This window comes from Fukomys damarensis, unplaced genomic scaffold (genome assembly GCF_012274545.1).
Source record: "Fukomys damarensis isolate Sample0158 unplaced genomic scaffold, DMR_v1.0_HiC HiC_scaffold_16, whole genome shotgun sequence".
Lineage (NCBI taxonomy): Eukaryota > Metazoa > Chordata > Mammalia > Rodentia > Bathyergidae > Fukomys > Fukomys damarensis.
In genome coordinates, this window is record NW_022900928.1 from 344,876 (window position 1) to 359,774 (window position 14,899).

Consider the following 14,899-nt stretch of genomic DNA (forward strand, 5'->3'; position numbering starts at 1 on the left):
TTAAGACAGTCTCACGTGTATTTCAGGCTGGGCTCGAACTCATTATGTAGCCCAGGCTGGCCTTGAAGTCATAGCAATCTTCCTGCCTCTACCTCCCAAGTCCTGGGATTGCAGGCATGCGCCACTATGTCTGGCTGTGTTTTCTTGTTCAGGCTGCTCCTGAACTTACATGTAACCCAGGCTGGCCTTGAGCTCACAGCAATCCTCCAGCCTCAGCCTCATGAATGTTGAGATTACAGATGTGCACCGCCATGCCCAGCTGTGTTAGAATAACATTTTCAGAATCAGCATTGTGGTAATGCATTTTTATCGAATCAAATACATGATTTATACCTGTGCTGTTGTAAATTATGCAACAATGAAATATATATCATAGCAAATTGTGAAAATAATGCTGGTCATTTAGTAGGGAAAATTGAGTCCAATGTAAAAGAAAATGTATTTCAAGGAGGACCAGGAGTGGTGCAGAGATGGTCCTTGGGGCTGCTGACTCAGTCCTTTGCTGCATGTGAAGCCGTGTTGATGAAGAGCTGTTTTTCTTTAGGGCAGGGCTGTCCTCGGAGAGAGGGTCACCTCCACTTTCTACATAGTGCTGCTCTCTTCCTAATCACTCTCCAGTCTGATGTACACAGCCGAAGCATTCTCATCCTCTGAGCCACTCTGTTGTCCCGAGTATGGGAGAATGGTCCCACAGTGCATTCAGCACAAGCAGCCTGGGCGGGGCACGATAGGCAATGGGGCAGCAACATCGTGTGTCTCTTCCCGCTGAGCAAGGGTTCTCCGATTCTTTTTGAACCAGTAACTTCACTGTCCGCTTCAGGCAAATGCAGCTTTGATTCAGTTAAGAGCTAGAACTGCATCAGCTAAGAGGGTTGCCAATGTGGACAAATGATTTGAGTTCAAGAAATATTTTTAATTGACAAAAACAAGTATTTATGGTAACCATGAACAATGTTTGGACACACATATACAATGCATAATGTTCCAGTCAGGGCAGGCTCATCTCTGTTCATTTCTCTGTGGTGAGAGGACTCACAAACCTGTCCTCTAGCTGGGAGTTGTGAGTACACTATCATCCATAGTCACCCTGCTGTGCAGCAGCAACTACAGCTTATCTATCTGCCAAGCTCTACCCTCACCCCATGCTCCCAGTCTGTGGGAACCACCGTTCCCCTCCCAATTTTGAGATCAGTTGTTCTAGGTTCCACAAGGGAGACCAGTTCATTCCACTGAATTTCATTTTGGTGATTGAGTAACATGCCTTACTGTGTGTGTGTCGCTTTTGCTTTCCCATTTGTCAGTTGATGGACAGCTTGTTTCCATTTCTTGGCTATAAACAGAGTACAGCTCTCGCTTCAACATAATTTATTTCTTCTGGATATATACCCAGTATGGGATTGCTGGGCCATATGTTACATGTTTATACTGTTCTGAGGAATATCTATCATACCAGTTTTCAAAATGCCTGCACTAATTTATATTCCCACGAACAGTGAATATTCTCCATACTCTGGCTCATACACATTATCTTTTGTCTTTTGGATAATGGTTCTTGCTGCAGTGAGGTGACACCTGTTTTGAACTGCAGTGACATTGAACACTTCATACACCTGTTTGCCATTTGTGAGGTACTAGGGATGGAACTCAGGACCTCACACTGCCTCTGAGCTAAATCCCTGGCCCCTTTTTAAAATATCTGTCCTATCGTTTGCTTGTTTTTTCTTCCAGTACCAGGAATCAAACGCAAGACCTTGCGCTTGCCAGGCAAGTGTGGTACCACTGAGCTGCATCCCCAGCTGTAGAGCTTTTTTTGAGTCCCTTAATATTCTGAGTATAATCCAGGTCAGGTGCATAGCTTGCAAGTGTTCTCCCATTCCCTAGTTGTATCTTCACCCTGGTTGTTTCCTTTACTGTGCAGCTTTTTAGTTTGGTGTAATCCTATTTGTCCATTTTTGCTTTTGTTTCTTTTGGTCATATCCAAAAAAGAGTAGCACATTCCAGTGTCTTGAAGCATTTCTCCTGCTTTCTTCTAGCAGTTCCATGGCTTCAGGTCTTACGTTTAGGCTTTTAATTCATTTTGAGTTGTTTATGACCAGGGAGAGATGGGAATCTACTTTCAGTCTTCTGCTTGCAACTATGAGATAATGTTTTAAAACTGAAGTCTTTGGCTTTTTGTTTGCAGTACCTGGGATCAAACTCAGGACCTTGCACTTGTGAGGCAGGCACAGTGCCACTGAGTTAAATCCCCAGCCCAAATTGAAGTCTACATGGTTGCCCTGTCACATCACCAGAATCTTTAGATGGTGTCTAACCTCTATTCTTGTATCACCCTCTTTTTAAAATACTTCAGTAAAAGTATTTCAGAATAAAGTTAGCCAGGCATGGTGCCGCACACCTGTAATCCCAGTATTTAGGAGGCTGAGGCAGGACTGCCATGACTTCAAGGCCTGCCTGGACTACATAGTGAGTTCAAGGCCAGCCCAAACTACATAGCTAGACCCTATGTTCCAAAAAAGACAAAATAGAGCCGGGCATGGTGGCACACACCTGTAATCTCTTCACTCGGGAGGCTGAGGCAGGAGGATCGCTGTGACTTCGAGACCAGTCTGGGCTACATAGTGAGTTCCAGGTCAGTCTCCACTACACAGTGAAACCCTGTTTCAAAAATCCAAAAAAACAAAAACAAAAAAGAATAAAGGAAATTTTGTTACTCCTATATATTAACTGTATTGTGTATTTTCTATGTTGCCCAAGAAAAGTTCCTCTTCACTCAGTGTGACCCTGGTAAGCCAAAAGTTTGGACACCCACAGTCTAGAATTTTGCATTCTATCCTTCCCTCAGCCTTCCTTTTCAGAGAATGCTACTTTGGAGGTTTCAGATTTCAGGATTTCAACACTGGAGGTTTTATCTTTAGAGATGGTGAATGTTGGGATTGAGATTGTGTGTGAGCGTGACAGGTGGAACCCTGGGCCTTGATTCCAGCCCTCTTAGATTTCAGTGTATGGAACTGTCCTTCAGAATTACGCTGGGCACTGCCCAGAGTGGGCAGGACATATGCTTCCTGTCTAGAGACATGTGGCAAAGGTGACAGGTCACTGGAAGACCTGTCTTGCTACCCGTGGGCTGTGGCAGCCCCAGGAGCTCACAGTCCTTGTGGGAGCCACATCCATGGGGACTTGAACTGGTCTCAGCAGGACGACGTGGTGCTGCAAGCTGATGCACTACTGATCTGTTAAGCCAGAGGGTGCACACAGAGCTGCCCAGGGACCACAAGGAAAGACAGGACCCTATCTGACAACAAAGCCCTTTAATAATCATAAAAAGTAGATTGCACAGTATATCTATCCAATCACTGCCAGAACATCCATGGAGGAGGCCCCAGGGAGCTGGTTAGTGGTATGGACCAGACTTGATGTCCAGGGAACAGATTCTGGGTGCCTGCAAAAGGGGGGCCTCAAGAGATGATCCTCAGGGACGGCTTCTCCTCCTCCAGAGCCTGCAGCTGGTCATTCACCCCATCACTCAGGTAGACATCGAAGAGGCTGCAAGCAGGAGGGAATGGGCATTTCCACACCTGCCAGTGCCCTCAGGTCCCCCACACTCGCCCCCAATGCCAGCATCACTCACAGCAGGCACTCCAGTATGCAGCCGGGCTGCCGGAGGCTCTCCACCAGCTGCAAGACGCCTGGGTCCCCCAGGCCATTGTTGCTGAGGTCCAGCTCCCGCAGGCTGCAGCTGGCCAACAGGACTGAGGCCAGGTTGCTGCAGCTATTGTCAGTCAAGTCACAGTCCCCTAGCCTGTGCAGTGAGCAGGAGGAGTCAGGACAAGACCAGCAGATGGATTGCCCTGTGCTGCCACCACACTGTGATGGTAAAGCTGACACCCATGATGCCCAAAAACTGAAATATGCCCACATGTGGCAAGTTAAGACCGGGGGGACTGTTCTCCAGTCCAGGGGAGATGGGAGGGGGCAGGGCAAACTCCAGAGGAAGGGTGGTGGGCAGACACAGCACCCATTCTCACTAGGGCAGGCCCAAGGCAGCCCTGGCACTAGATGGTACAGAGCCACACCAGCTGTCTCAAGATGGAGGTGGGCAGCTGCAGGATCCCTTCCTCGTGAGCAGTGGTGGCTGGCCATCTGCTGCTTTTCCACCTGGCTCCAAAGGTCCCACAGCTTTAGCAGCCAGGACTGTGACCCCTGGGCAGGAGACTGCAAGGGTGTAGTCCAGGCTGCCCAGTCCAACCCCTCCCACTGCCCAGGATGCCAGGATCAAGGAAAGCCATCCCCAGGAGACAGACTGGAAACCAGATAACAAACACTGGAAAGCAGAAAGGAAAGGCTCCGTAAACTGGCTGGAAAATGAGAAATCTCCAAAAATAAAAACTAGGAGAAGAAAAAAATAGGGACAAGATGCTAGAGGGCCAGCCCCTGAGACCCAAGGGAAGACTCCTGGGCCCTCGAAAAAAAAGAAACAAGACATAAGAGCACAATCCTCAGGACCAAGACCCACACCAAGGTGAGACACACCAAGTCCCAGAACACAAAGTCAGATCTGTAAAGGCTGCCAGGGAAAGGGCATATATCAAGGACAACAGAGCCCTCCCTGGGAGCTAAAGAGCAGCACTAAGTGGCCAGGGCAGCATAGGACACAGTGCTGCAGAAACCCTCTTGGAAATCTGCTAGAATGTGCTCAGCAAAATGGGTGGGTCAAAAGTCACAATCCCAGGGTTCTGATGGGGATGGTGGCAGGGGCTCTGGCATCATCCACCCCGCCACCCAAAGCTGCCAGGCTGACCCTGAAGACCTCAGGGTCTGTGAGCTGGGACCTGCATGCACGCACTCACCCGAGCACCCGCAGCACAGAACCCGGCTGGCCTAGGCCCTCACAGAGCTCCTGCACGCCGGTGTCACCCAACTTGTTCTCACCCAACTGTAGCTCCGTGAGAAACTTGTTCTGTGCCAGCATCACGCGAAAGTGGGGGCAGCAGGTGTCTGTGAGGCTGCAGACCCTCACCCTGCAGGACAGACACGGCAGGGCCTGGCTGGCCTGGACTGCAACTGCCCTCTCCCCCAGACCCTGTCTTTGGGACTCACCCTCTTTCCCAGTCCCCACCAGGCGCCCCCTCGTGGGCCCCTAGCTTCTCTCCACACTGCACTAAGGTCCCCTTGGCACCCTGTGTGGGTACCACTGTCCTGGCAAAGGGCTTGCCCTCACTCTCACCACAGACACTCCAGCTGGCAGCTGGGCTCCTGCAAGGCCTCACATAGCAGCCGGGCACCCTCGTTCCCCAGCTCGTTGAGCATTAGGCTGAGCGCCTTCAGGCTCTGCTTGGCCCTGAGAACCTGGCACAGGTCCCTGCAGCCCTCAGCAGTGATGTCACACTCCCAGAGCCTGTAGGACATCGATGTTCTGTGAGGTCCAAGACAAGACAGGGACACAGCTGCCACCCGCCCTTGTTAGGGTGCCAACTCACCACAGCTTCCTGAGCCTGGAGTTGGGGTGCAGCAGCCCTGGGCACAGTGCTACGATGCCCACATCACCCAGCCTGTTGCCGCCCAGGTCCAGCTCCTGCAGGGAGGGCTTGGCAGCTACAACATCACCTAGATCTTTGCAGTTGGCTGATGTGACACCACAGTTATCTAGCCTGGGGACAGACACCATACCTGAGGGGAGCCCTGATCCCCCAGCTCCACCCCTCCATCCTTAAGGCCCAATGCATACCTGAGCATCTCTAGCAGACAGGTAGAGTCCTTCAGGCCCCCGCAGAGCACACGGATGCCAGCCTCCTGGATGCAATTGTTGCTCAACACCAACTCCTTGAAGTTGGGTTTGGCCCTCAGTATAGCGGCCAGAGGCTCACAGCTAGCAGCCGAGAGGTTGCAGGACTCCAGCCTGGGGGTGGGCAGGGTCTCAGGGCACCCCATGGGCCCCATGGAATCAGGGAGGTGCAAGGTCTGCTGCTGTCTGTCTCCTCTCCCAACCCTCCAAAACCTCCTACCCACTCCATCCTGGGGCCAGGACCTCATGTCAGGACCATGAGTGCCCAGAGCCTCCAGACATGCTGGGCATTCCTTCAGGAAACACCCTGCGAATTCAACTAACACCCTGGGACTCCCAGGACCCAGCAGAAAGGAAATGGCCCCGTGGGCAGGCCCTCTGCGTTACGCTGTCATCCTGGTGACCCCCAAATCATACTAGGTGTAGCTGTTCTCATGTCATGTCCAGCAAGTGGCCAGCCCCTTGCCAAGGGGACACTCAGAACCCTGAGGCAGAACACCTAAAGGCCCCTGGGGCCCTGCCTGCCCATCAGCTCTGGGGGCCACCGTGCTGAGGCTGTACATGTACCCAGCTTGGGGCCAGGTGGGGCTGGAGGGAGGCCAGAACCCCCTTGAGACACTCACTCCAGCTTCTCCAGGCAGCTCTGGGGGTCCAGGAGTCCCTCGGAGAGCAGCCTCAGGCCTGTATCTCCCAGGGGGTTGTCGCTGAGATGCAGCTCTCGCAGGGTGGGAGTACAGCGCAACACACTGGCCAGCACATGGCAGCCAGTCTCCGACAGGCCACAGTTCTGCAGGCTGAAGAAGGAGGTTTTTAGTGGCCCCCACACCCACCAGAGCCCCAAGAAGTACCCTGCAGAAGATGGTATCCACACTCTTCTGACAGCACCCCATGTCTCCAGGATGAAGTAAGAGGGCACAGGAGCCGTGAGCCAGACCCTTCCTTGGGTGGGAACAGCCCGCGACAAGGGCCACACAGAGGCCACCTTACCTGTGTGCCTCTGGCTGGAACAAGGGAATGCCTGTGAATGCCATCCACACCCTGCAGCTGCCCCTGGAAGGTCTCATGCCCCCGCCTGGCTGCCCAGAAGCCTGCACCAGGCCTCACCTGAGATTCTGGACCTTGCATGTGGAGCTCTGCAGGCCTTGCAGCACCAGGCACACACCGGCGTCCCCCAGCTCATTGGTGCGCAAGCTGAGCTCTGTCAGGGCCGAGTTGGCCCGCAGCGCAGTGCTGATGTCTTTGCACCGTCCCTCTGTGAGACCACAGTCCTCCAGCCTGGGGACAGACCCTCAGGGTCACGGTGGGACAGCACTGGTCTCGGTCCCAGTGACCCTCTCACACCTCAGGCTGAGACCCGTCAGCCTGTAGATCGAAGGGTGATCTCTAATGATGACACTTAAAATACAACACAGAAGAGAGCAGGAATGGACACGTGTGGGGTTGTCATGTTCTCTAGGCTTTTGTGGAACACACAGTTCCTGTGTGTCTGTAGGAGGGGCAAACCTGTGCCAGGTGATGACCACGAGGCTGCGCTCAGAGTGACAGCAGCTCTAGGGCACACATGAGCTGACAGTTCCCAGTGGGCAGGGGGGCTGTACCTCAAGTCCACGCATGAACATGAACATGTGAACCAACGGGTGGGAAGAAAGCCATCTCTTATCACAGAAGATGGTTGATAAAGTAGAGGCAATGAAGGAATAACAAAATGCCCTGCTACAATGACTTCAGACAGAGCCACCGAGGAGGCTGAAACTAGCAGCAACTGTGCATGAACACAAATACGGGTGCACATGAGTGCACAGACATGTCCATGTACACATATCAATATGTATGTACAGACATGCGTGTATATATACATACACATGCACATAAACATGGATCTATAGATGTACTCATATAAACATGTACACACACAAACAAACATATGCACATCTACATAAACGTGACTTTGCAGGGATGGAACCCACATGTGCATGCATGCCAGTCAGGTGCTCTGCCCCTGAACTACATCCCCAGTAGTTTTTATGTTTTTTAAGATGGTCTCACTATGTAATTCAGGCTGGCCTCAAACTCATGGCAATCCTCCTGCCTCAGCCTCCAGCATGCTAGGATAAACATATGTACCACCATGCCCGGCTCCAATGATTTTTAAGTTTTTTAAAGGTTAAAAACAACACATAAGAATAACACTTCACACCATGTGCCATGAACACTGAGTTTCTGCAGTTCAGTGAGCCCCCTCAAATCTGTGCCCAACCCCTCATAATGACCCAGCTGCCCATACCTGACCACTTGGTGCTGCTGGATCAAAGGCAGAAGCTCTATCCACCTCGCATCATTCAGCTGCTCGCAGCGGATGTCAAGACTCATGGTGAGTACACGGTGTCGTCTGGGCAGGAGGCAGAGGGAACAGAGCTCTTATCAAACTCTCACAGCTCGGTAGGCCACATATTTGGATGCCACACAGGACAAGGGGCACTGTGTGGGAAGGGCCCAGCCTCTCCTAGAAAGGAAGGACCTGTTCTGCCTCCTTTCCTGAGCCTGGCCACTTGGTCTCTAGGAGCTGATGAGGGGTGCTGCACCCACAGGCTCCGCCACAGGCAGCAAAGCTTGGGCAACACAGATGTGGGGCACAGAGGCCTCCAGCCACACTGTCTGAGAGACAGCGGATCAGCAGGTCTGGCCTGGGGAGTCCCCGCCTCTTGTCTACTTGAGCAAGGATGGGAATATGGGTGGCCAGGGAACCCCAACAGGAAGCCCAGGCTGGCTGTAAAAGCCACTGCTGTCCACCCAACCCATCCTGTGCTGAGCACAGGCTAGACTGGCAGGCAGCATCACAGCCCCACTCTCCCAGGACCCCCAAATCCAGGGCCCTCAGATGCCTCCTTACATAACTCCTCTGGGAACTGAGCACTCCCTGTCTTCCCAGTGTTGGGCTGCCCAGGCCCAGTCCAGGGGTGTGGCAAGCTGTCAGCTAGGCTGGGAACAAGCCCTGTGCTGGCCAGGCCGGGACAGGCTCAGGTCCCAGGCCCTGAAACCTGACAGGGAAGGCACAGAGCCTGAATAAACAAGGTAGCCACTATTATGGATAGTGGCTGCTGAGGTCCTGAGACCAGGAGCACAGCACATACTTGCCCTGGGGAAAAGGGAAGTCACGCCTGGGGAACAGACACCCACACACAGCCCCACACATTTCCTGAGCATCTGCCAAGCAGACCAGCTGGAAGTAGCACACAGCCAGACCGAAAGGCACCCTGGAAGAAGTGCGCATGCCATTAGCTCTGGGTGGGGCAGCAGCTGGGTGCCTTTCAAGAGCCACAGAAGGCCCAGCACATTTCTCTCCCACAAGTGATGGGTGGCTGACCTCTACAGAGGTTGTGCAACAGGCTGACACATCCCTGGGCAGCTCCTGAAAATGGCTCACTCCTGTTGGTGGCCAGCCTTGGCTGGCACAGCCTTACTGAAGGGGCCTCCTTCCCAGGTCTGGCTCAGGCCGCCCAGCAGGGACAAGGCCCCTTTGTGCCAAGCAGGAGGACACAGTCCAGGGGAAACTGAAGCAAGAGCAGAGAAACTCGTGGTGGTCACAGCGCCACCTCATGGATGAAGGAACCAAGACTCATGCCTGGCCCTGGGCAGAGGAAGTGAGCAAAACCAGCCCTGCCTGGCCAGCTGGGGGCCAAGTAAAGGCCCTCGGTGGCTGGAGGAGCCACCTGAGGACCTCCAGCTGCAGCACTCCCCTCCCCAGTGTAGGCTACACTGAAAGGGAACACCCTGGCGTCAGTCCCCCCAGGACACAGAGCTCGGTTGTCCAGCTCTCCTGCAATGAAGATCACAGGATGGGGATGTGTGGGGAACAGGCATGACAGCTGAATCCCAATGTATTTCCTAGGGATATCAGGGTGGCTTCTCAACCTCTGTGACTCACTTATTTTGGAAATCCCATGAAAACCTGTACTGATCCCCAAAACACAGCATCTACCTTCCTCTATGTTCAGGAGGCCCACAGGCATGGCCAGCCTGGGGTCAGAAGGAGCCTTCCCAGGCTGAGGACAGGCTGCTGGTGACCCACTGGGGAGGGGTGCGTCTGCCCGCCCACAACTGCAGGGCTCAACAGAGGGGCAGCCGGGCAGCCAGACCTCAGATCCTTGGAGGGAACAGGGTGCCATAGGGTCACCCTGAGAAGAAACAGGCCATGCACAGGGGGCCCCCGGCAGCCCACCTCCACCTTTTCAGATCCCTTCGAACCTTGTCCAGACGCTTCGCCATGTATTAAGAGAGCCAGAAAGGGACCTGAGAAAAACATGCCAGGCCAGCCCGGCGCCCTTGGCCATTACCAGCTGCTCACATGATGCCCGCCAACCAAGGTCCAAGCCACTGCTGTCCTTTCCACCTGGGTTGGGGGCTCCAGAGTAGGGAGGCCCAGCTGCCACGAGCCATCAGTCTCACTTTGGCCAGCTGGGCTCCCCTTCACTTCACCTGCTGGAGCCCCTCCTGCCTGCCACCCTGGGGCAAACTCCGGGAATTCTCCAGAACACAAGTAACAAGGCCCAGACAGCCTTTTGCTGCCAGACCAAAACCACGGAAATGACTGTGAAGTATTTGCTGGCTGCTTTGGAATAGGTATGACCATGAGGCTTCTCGGAGAGTAATTTGGCTAGTGTGAAACAGCACACATTCCCACCTGCCATTCAAAAGGTACATTCACACACAGGCTCAGGACAAGGATCACAATGTGTTTGCACAACATTCTGCAATTATCCAAACCCAGACACGGTCTAAATGTCTACCAGTGAGGAAATGGTTAAATAATTTCTAACACACTATGACTGGCAGGGAGAGATCAGCAAAAGGACACTGTTACGTTTCTTATGCATGTACAACATGGGGCCGGGATTTAGCTCAATGGTTCCGCCACCTGCTTCGCAAGCACAAGGTCCCAAGTTCAATCCCTGGTACCAAAAAAAAAAAAAAAAACATAGAGCAAGCTTGCCGGGGCCATGGAGAACCTGGAGAGAGGTCACCTCCTAGGGACCCAGCCCTGCTCCAGCATGCACGTGCATCCTCCATCCAACAACTCACTGAGCACCTACTGTATGTCGAGCACAGCTCTAGCTAGGCCTCATCCCTCACAGACCTTAAACAAGGTGGAACTAGCATACACAGCTCAATGAGATGGAAATTTACAGGCAGCCAGAGAGGATGTCCAAAACAGTAACACCAAGACTGTGGCTGCTGGTGCATCTGAAAAGAGCCAGGCCTCAATGTGGAGCCACAATGGTCAGGGGCTGTAGGCCTGCCCAGAGATAAACAGCAGCTCAAGATCCTACTGGAGTTAGCACCACCTAGTCCAGTGGGTCCAGGTGGGCACCAGACACATATGTGGCAACCAGGACACCCTAATCCACATGCTCATCCCTTTCCAGAAATGCCTCTGCTCTGTTACAAGTTAGAGATAAGCTAAAGTCAGTGACACTTGCCGTGTACCCGTGCTTCACTGCCCTGCTTCCCTTTTTGATCGATGCTAGCTAAGCGGCTATACTTGTAATCCTTCAGGTTGAGTGTGGTTTCACCCATAGCTACTCATTTTGTTCCCAGATTGTGATTTTGCTGCATAAAATATCCTTGAATAAAGAACTTCAGCTGCAACCCAGTTTCAGGACCCCTCCAGTCTCTTAGGAGCTTTCTCTCAGTAAACCCTTCCTACTCTTAACCTCCTTAGCCCTCAAAATCCCTTCCTGGGTATTGGGAAGACACAGACTTGTCATATCTGACATCTAACAGCTTGGGAATTACTTTCCCCACACAGGACTCCTGCATGCTGGCATGAAAGAAAAGAGGGCAGAAGGTGAGCCCCAGCCTGGACACAGTCAGCTCTGCAGGTAGATAGGCAGGCAAAACGTTCCCACGGTCACTTCAGGCCTCGCCTAATTTCATAGCTGTGGGGACAGCACAGTGCAGATGGGGACTCAGGAGTCAGGTGACAGGAAGGGTGAACCAGTTATTTTGGGTTTTAAGGTATAAAGCTACTCCATTTGGGGAAAACAATTTTGGCCAGACCAGCCCTTGCTCATTGCTCTGGCTTGCTGGGTGCCTCCAGATGGGGTAGGGGTCACCATCGTGGGGTCCTGAGTGTCTGGCCAGGCAGGTGGCTGGGCAGAGGGCCCACCCTACCCACCCTCGAGTGTGCACAGCCAGCCCCCTGAAGCTGCTCAGGACAAACTGTGAAAAGTGAGTGCCTCCCCGCCCCTGACGCAAGATGAGGTGCTGCTGGGCTTCTGGCAGAGGCTAGGCAGCCTGAGGAGGAGGAGAAGAGAGGAAGGAGGGGTGAGTGAGGAGAGAAGCACTTTGTGTGTCCTGCGCTCCAGCCACCTCAAGGTGGCTGCTGACACAAGGTAATACCCCCAAGTTGTCTAGGTGGATATGGTGTCATCATGAGAGTACTTATAAGAAGGTGCCACCAGGCCGGTAATCCCAACACTCAGGAGGCTGAAACAGGACAATGGCCACGGCCAGCCTGGGCTACATACTGAGTTCAAGGCCAGCTTGAACTAGAAACCCTGTCCCAAAAACAAAAAATAAGACACTGTAAAAGGCAGGAGCTGATTCTCCTTTAAAGCCTCCAGAAGGAACTAGCCCCAACCAACACCTTCTTTTACTTTTCTTTTTCTTTTTGTTCCGGAGATTGAACTCAGGACCTCGCACTTGCAAGGCAGGCGCAGTGCCACTGAGCTAAATCCTAGGCCCTAAAGTGGAGCTTTATTTTTATTTTTTGCCTAGTACCGGGGATTGAACTCAGGACCTCGCACTTGTGAGGTAGGCGCGGTGCCTCTGAGCTAAAATCCCAGCCCACAACAATTTCATTTTGACCCAAGACTTATCTGGACTTCCGGTGAGAGGCCTAAGACAGCAAATCTACGGCAATTTTGTAATAGCAACAAGTGAACTTGTCACAACTCTTCTAATAACCTTTATTTAAAAGATACACTGTGTCATTTTCAAAGGCCACACTGATTCAATTGACTCAACCAGTCTCTGCAAGAGGACTTTTAGATTACTTTCTGATTTTTCAGGGTTTCCACTACTCTCACAGGGCGCCTGCCCCGTTGTAAAGTCCCTCTTGGACACTACAAAACCGAACCTGAACTGGGCAGAGACCCAACAGCTATTCCCGCAACCACGTGGCGCCCCTGGCTGTTTCCATAGCAACGCCATAGACAGCCTGGAGCCCTGGCTCCTTTTCAGCCTACCCTTGCGACATCCACACGCCGCAGTTGGTGTGACGAGTCCCTCCTCCCCAGGGCCTACGCCTCCAGGTCTCCAGGGTCCCCGCAAAAGGCGGCCTCCCCTCCTCGTCGCGGAGGCATCCCGGCTCAGCGCCGTCGCGCCGCCAGCGGAGCGCTCCTCCACCTCGCACCTTGCAGCACAGAGGCCCACCTCTGTTCCCTAGCGTACTGGAGGGGGATCCGGTGTACTGCTCTCTGCCCATCCTGGGGTGTCGGATGGAGGGTGACAAGGGTTGCTTTTCTCCGGGAGAAGAGTTTTGCCGGCACGGCCAGAATTTGGTCGCTTGCTAGACCCCAGCGGAAGAAGAGTGGAGGCATAGCGAGCCGACTAAGTCACGCACGCGCAGGCGCCCATCGCGCAGGCGCAGACCGCAGCCACCGCAGCCGGGACTCCCAGCGCGCCTCGCGGGGCACTCCCAATTGCGCTGGACGGCGCAATCGCCTCTGCGGGCTGGGCCGGCCGGAGTGTTCGTCTCGCCCCTGCAGCAAAGCCTGCAGAAGCGCCCGAGTGCATCCAAATGAAGTTCCCGAGGCCAGCGGCGATAAGGGCTGCCCGAGCCAGTGGGACATCTGTCTGGACACTGCTAGCGCAGTGCAAGGCACCTACCTCGAGGCGACCAGGGGCTGTCACGGGCCTGGAGACCGGGAACGAAACAGCTGACTGCGTACTGGAGGGAGTGGACTGCCGAGAGGGGAGAGCTCTCCCGTGGACAGTGTTGGGCGCGGCGCGACCGAGGGGCGGGGCCCATCTAGGCCCATCCTCGCTTCCAGGGCGGCAGTGGGCGTGGCCACGTGGACCGGTGGGTGGGCCCGAGAAAAGGGCTAGGGTCCTGGCCCGGCCCTAGCTGACCTGGGTCCCAAAGTTCTCTGTGCTGCTTGGGACCGAGATCAGCGCCACGCGGGCTACAGAAGCCAACCCGAAGCTCCCTGCAGTGCTCGGCGCGCCATGGTGCTCTGGGTTTGTCGCTGGACACCACACGGACTACCCTCTCCTGTCCTCCAAAAAAATACGTTTTTCGGAAAAGCTGGCAAAATGTTCTAGTTTCATGTCACCGTTCTATACCACAGTGGCCTACACTTGTTTTTTGCAGTTTTCTTAAGGTGAAGGAAAAAACTTTTTATTGAGACTTCATGTTTTACAGGATTTTCTCCTAATGTAAGACATGGATCAGCAGCTGTTTTTACTCCCCAGTTACTGCACCTAGTCTTGTGAAAAAGCTTAGGGCATAAAGGGAGGGAGTACACATTCCTTACATTCTTAGCGAGGAATGACTGGAAAAAGAGATGTGTACCTGCACTTTTAGTGCCTAACAGGTCAAGAGCTGAGGCCTGAAAATAGCACACACACAAACCCCACCTCTTGTCCCCGTGAGGGTTCCTGTCCTAGTTTGAGTTCGCTGAAGCACCCCTGCCTCTCATTTTTGTTTTGTTTTGTGGTACAAGGCATGCCTCCCTGGCCCACTCCCATGTTTTTCCATCCCAGAGGGGGCCACGCCTGCCCACTTTGGTAGGTGCCGACTCTCAATTGCTCAGTCTCCATGATCCAGACCCATGGGGGACTCAGAAATGCTACTTTCCACCCTGTCTTCTTCCCATGGGCCCCTCCCTCATGCCTCCCACCCCTTTATGTGCCTGTGTCCTGAAATGGACCATTTGGGGATTGTTTTTACTCTGTCTTCCATTCTTGTTACCATGTTCTGAGATGGACACTTGGTAACTAACAGAAAAGAGACTGAGTGGCTGAGGAATTTATCGGGCCATTCAGGGAAGGCAGACCATGCAGGTGTGTGGGAGCGATCTTGTCCCAGGTTTCCTTGCATAGTGTCCCTGATCC

At 53.4% G+C, this 14,899-nt stretch overlaps 1 protein-coding gene across 3 annotated transcripts; it reads right to left on the bottom strand.

The window, feature by feature from the left end:
• Window positions 1-2,658: 2,658 nt before the first annotated feature.
• Rnh1 (ribonuclease/angiogenin inhibitor 1) lies at window positions 2,659-13,824 on the bottom strand. Of its 3 annotated transcripts, none has more exons than XM_010640321.3 (10): window positions 13,217-13,436; window positions 8,067-8,171; window positions 6,887-7,057; window positions 6,406-6,576; window positions 5,726-5,896; window positions 5,478-5,648; window positions 5,225-5,395; window positions 4,848-5,018; window positions 3,629-3,799; window positions 2,659-3,543 (listed from the first exon to the last, which is right to left on the bottom strand). In XM_010640321.3, the coding sequence occupies exons 1-10, from the start codon at window positions 13,381-13,383 to the stop codon at window positions 3,456-3,458; spliced, it is 1,557 nt and encodes a 518-aa protein (XP_010638623.1). In that variant the 5' UTR covers window positions 13,384-13,436; the 3' UTR covers window positions 2,659-3,455. The 3 variants fall into 3 exon arrangements, with proteins under 3 accessions (XP_010638623.1, XP_010638624.1, XP_010638625.1); XM_010640322.3 differs by lacking the exon at window positions 13,217-13,436 and adding an exon at window positions 13,030-13,151; XM_010640323.3 differs by lacking the exon at window positions 13,217-13,436 and adding an exon at window positions 13,673-13,824 and having other exon boundaries at window positions 2,660-3,543.
• Between the last annotated feature and the right edge of the window lie 1,075 nt (window positions 13,825-14,899).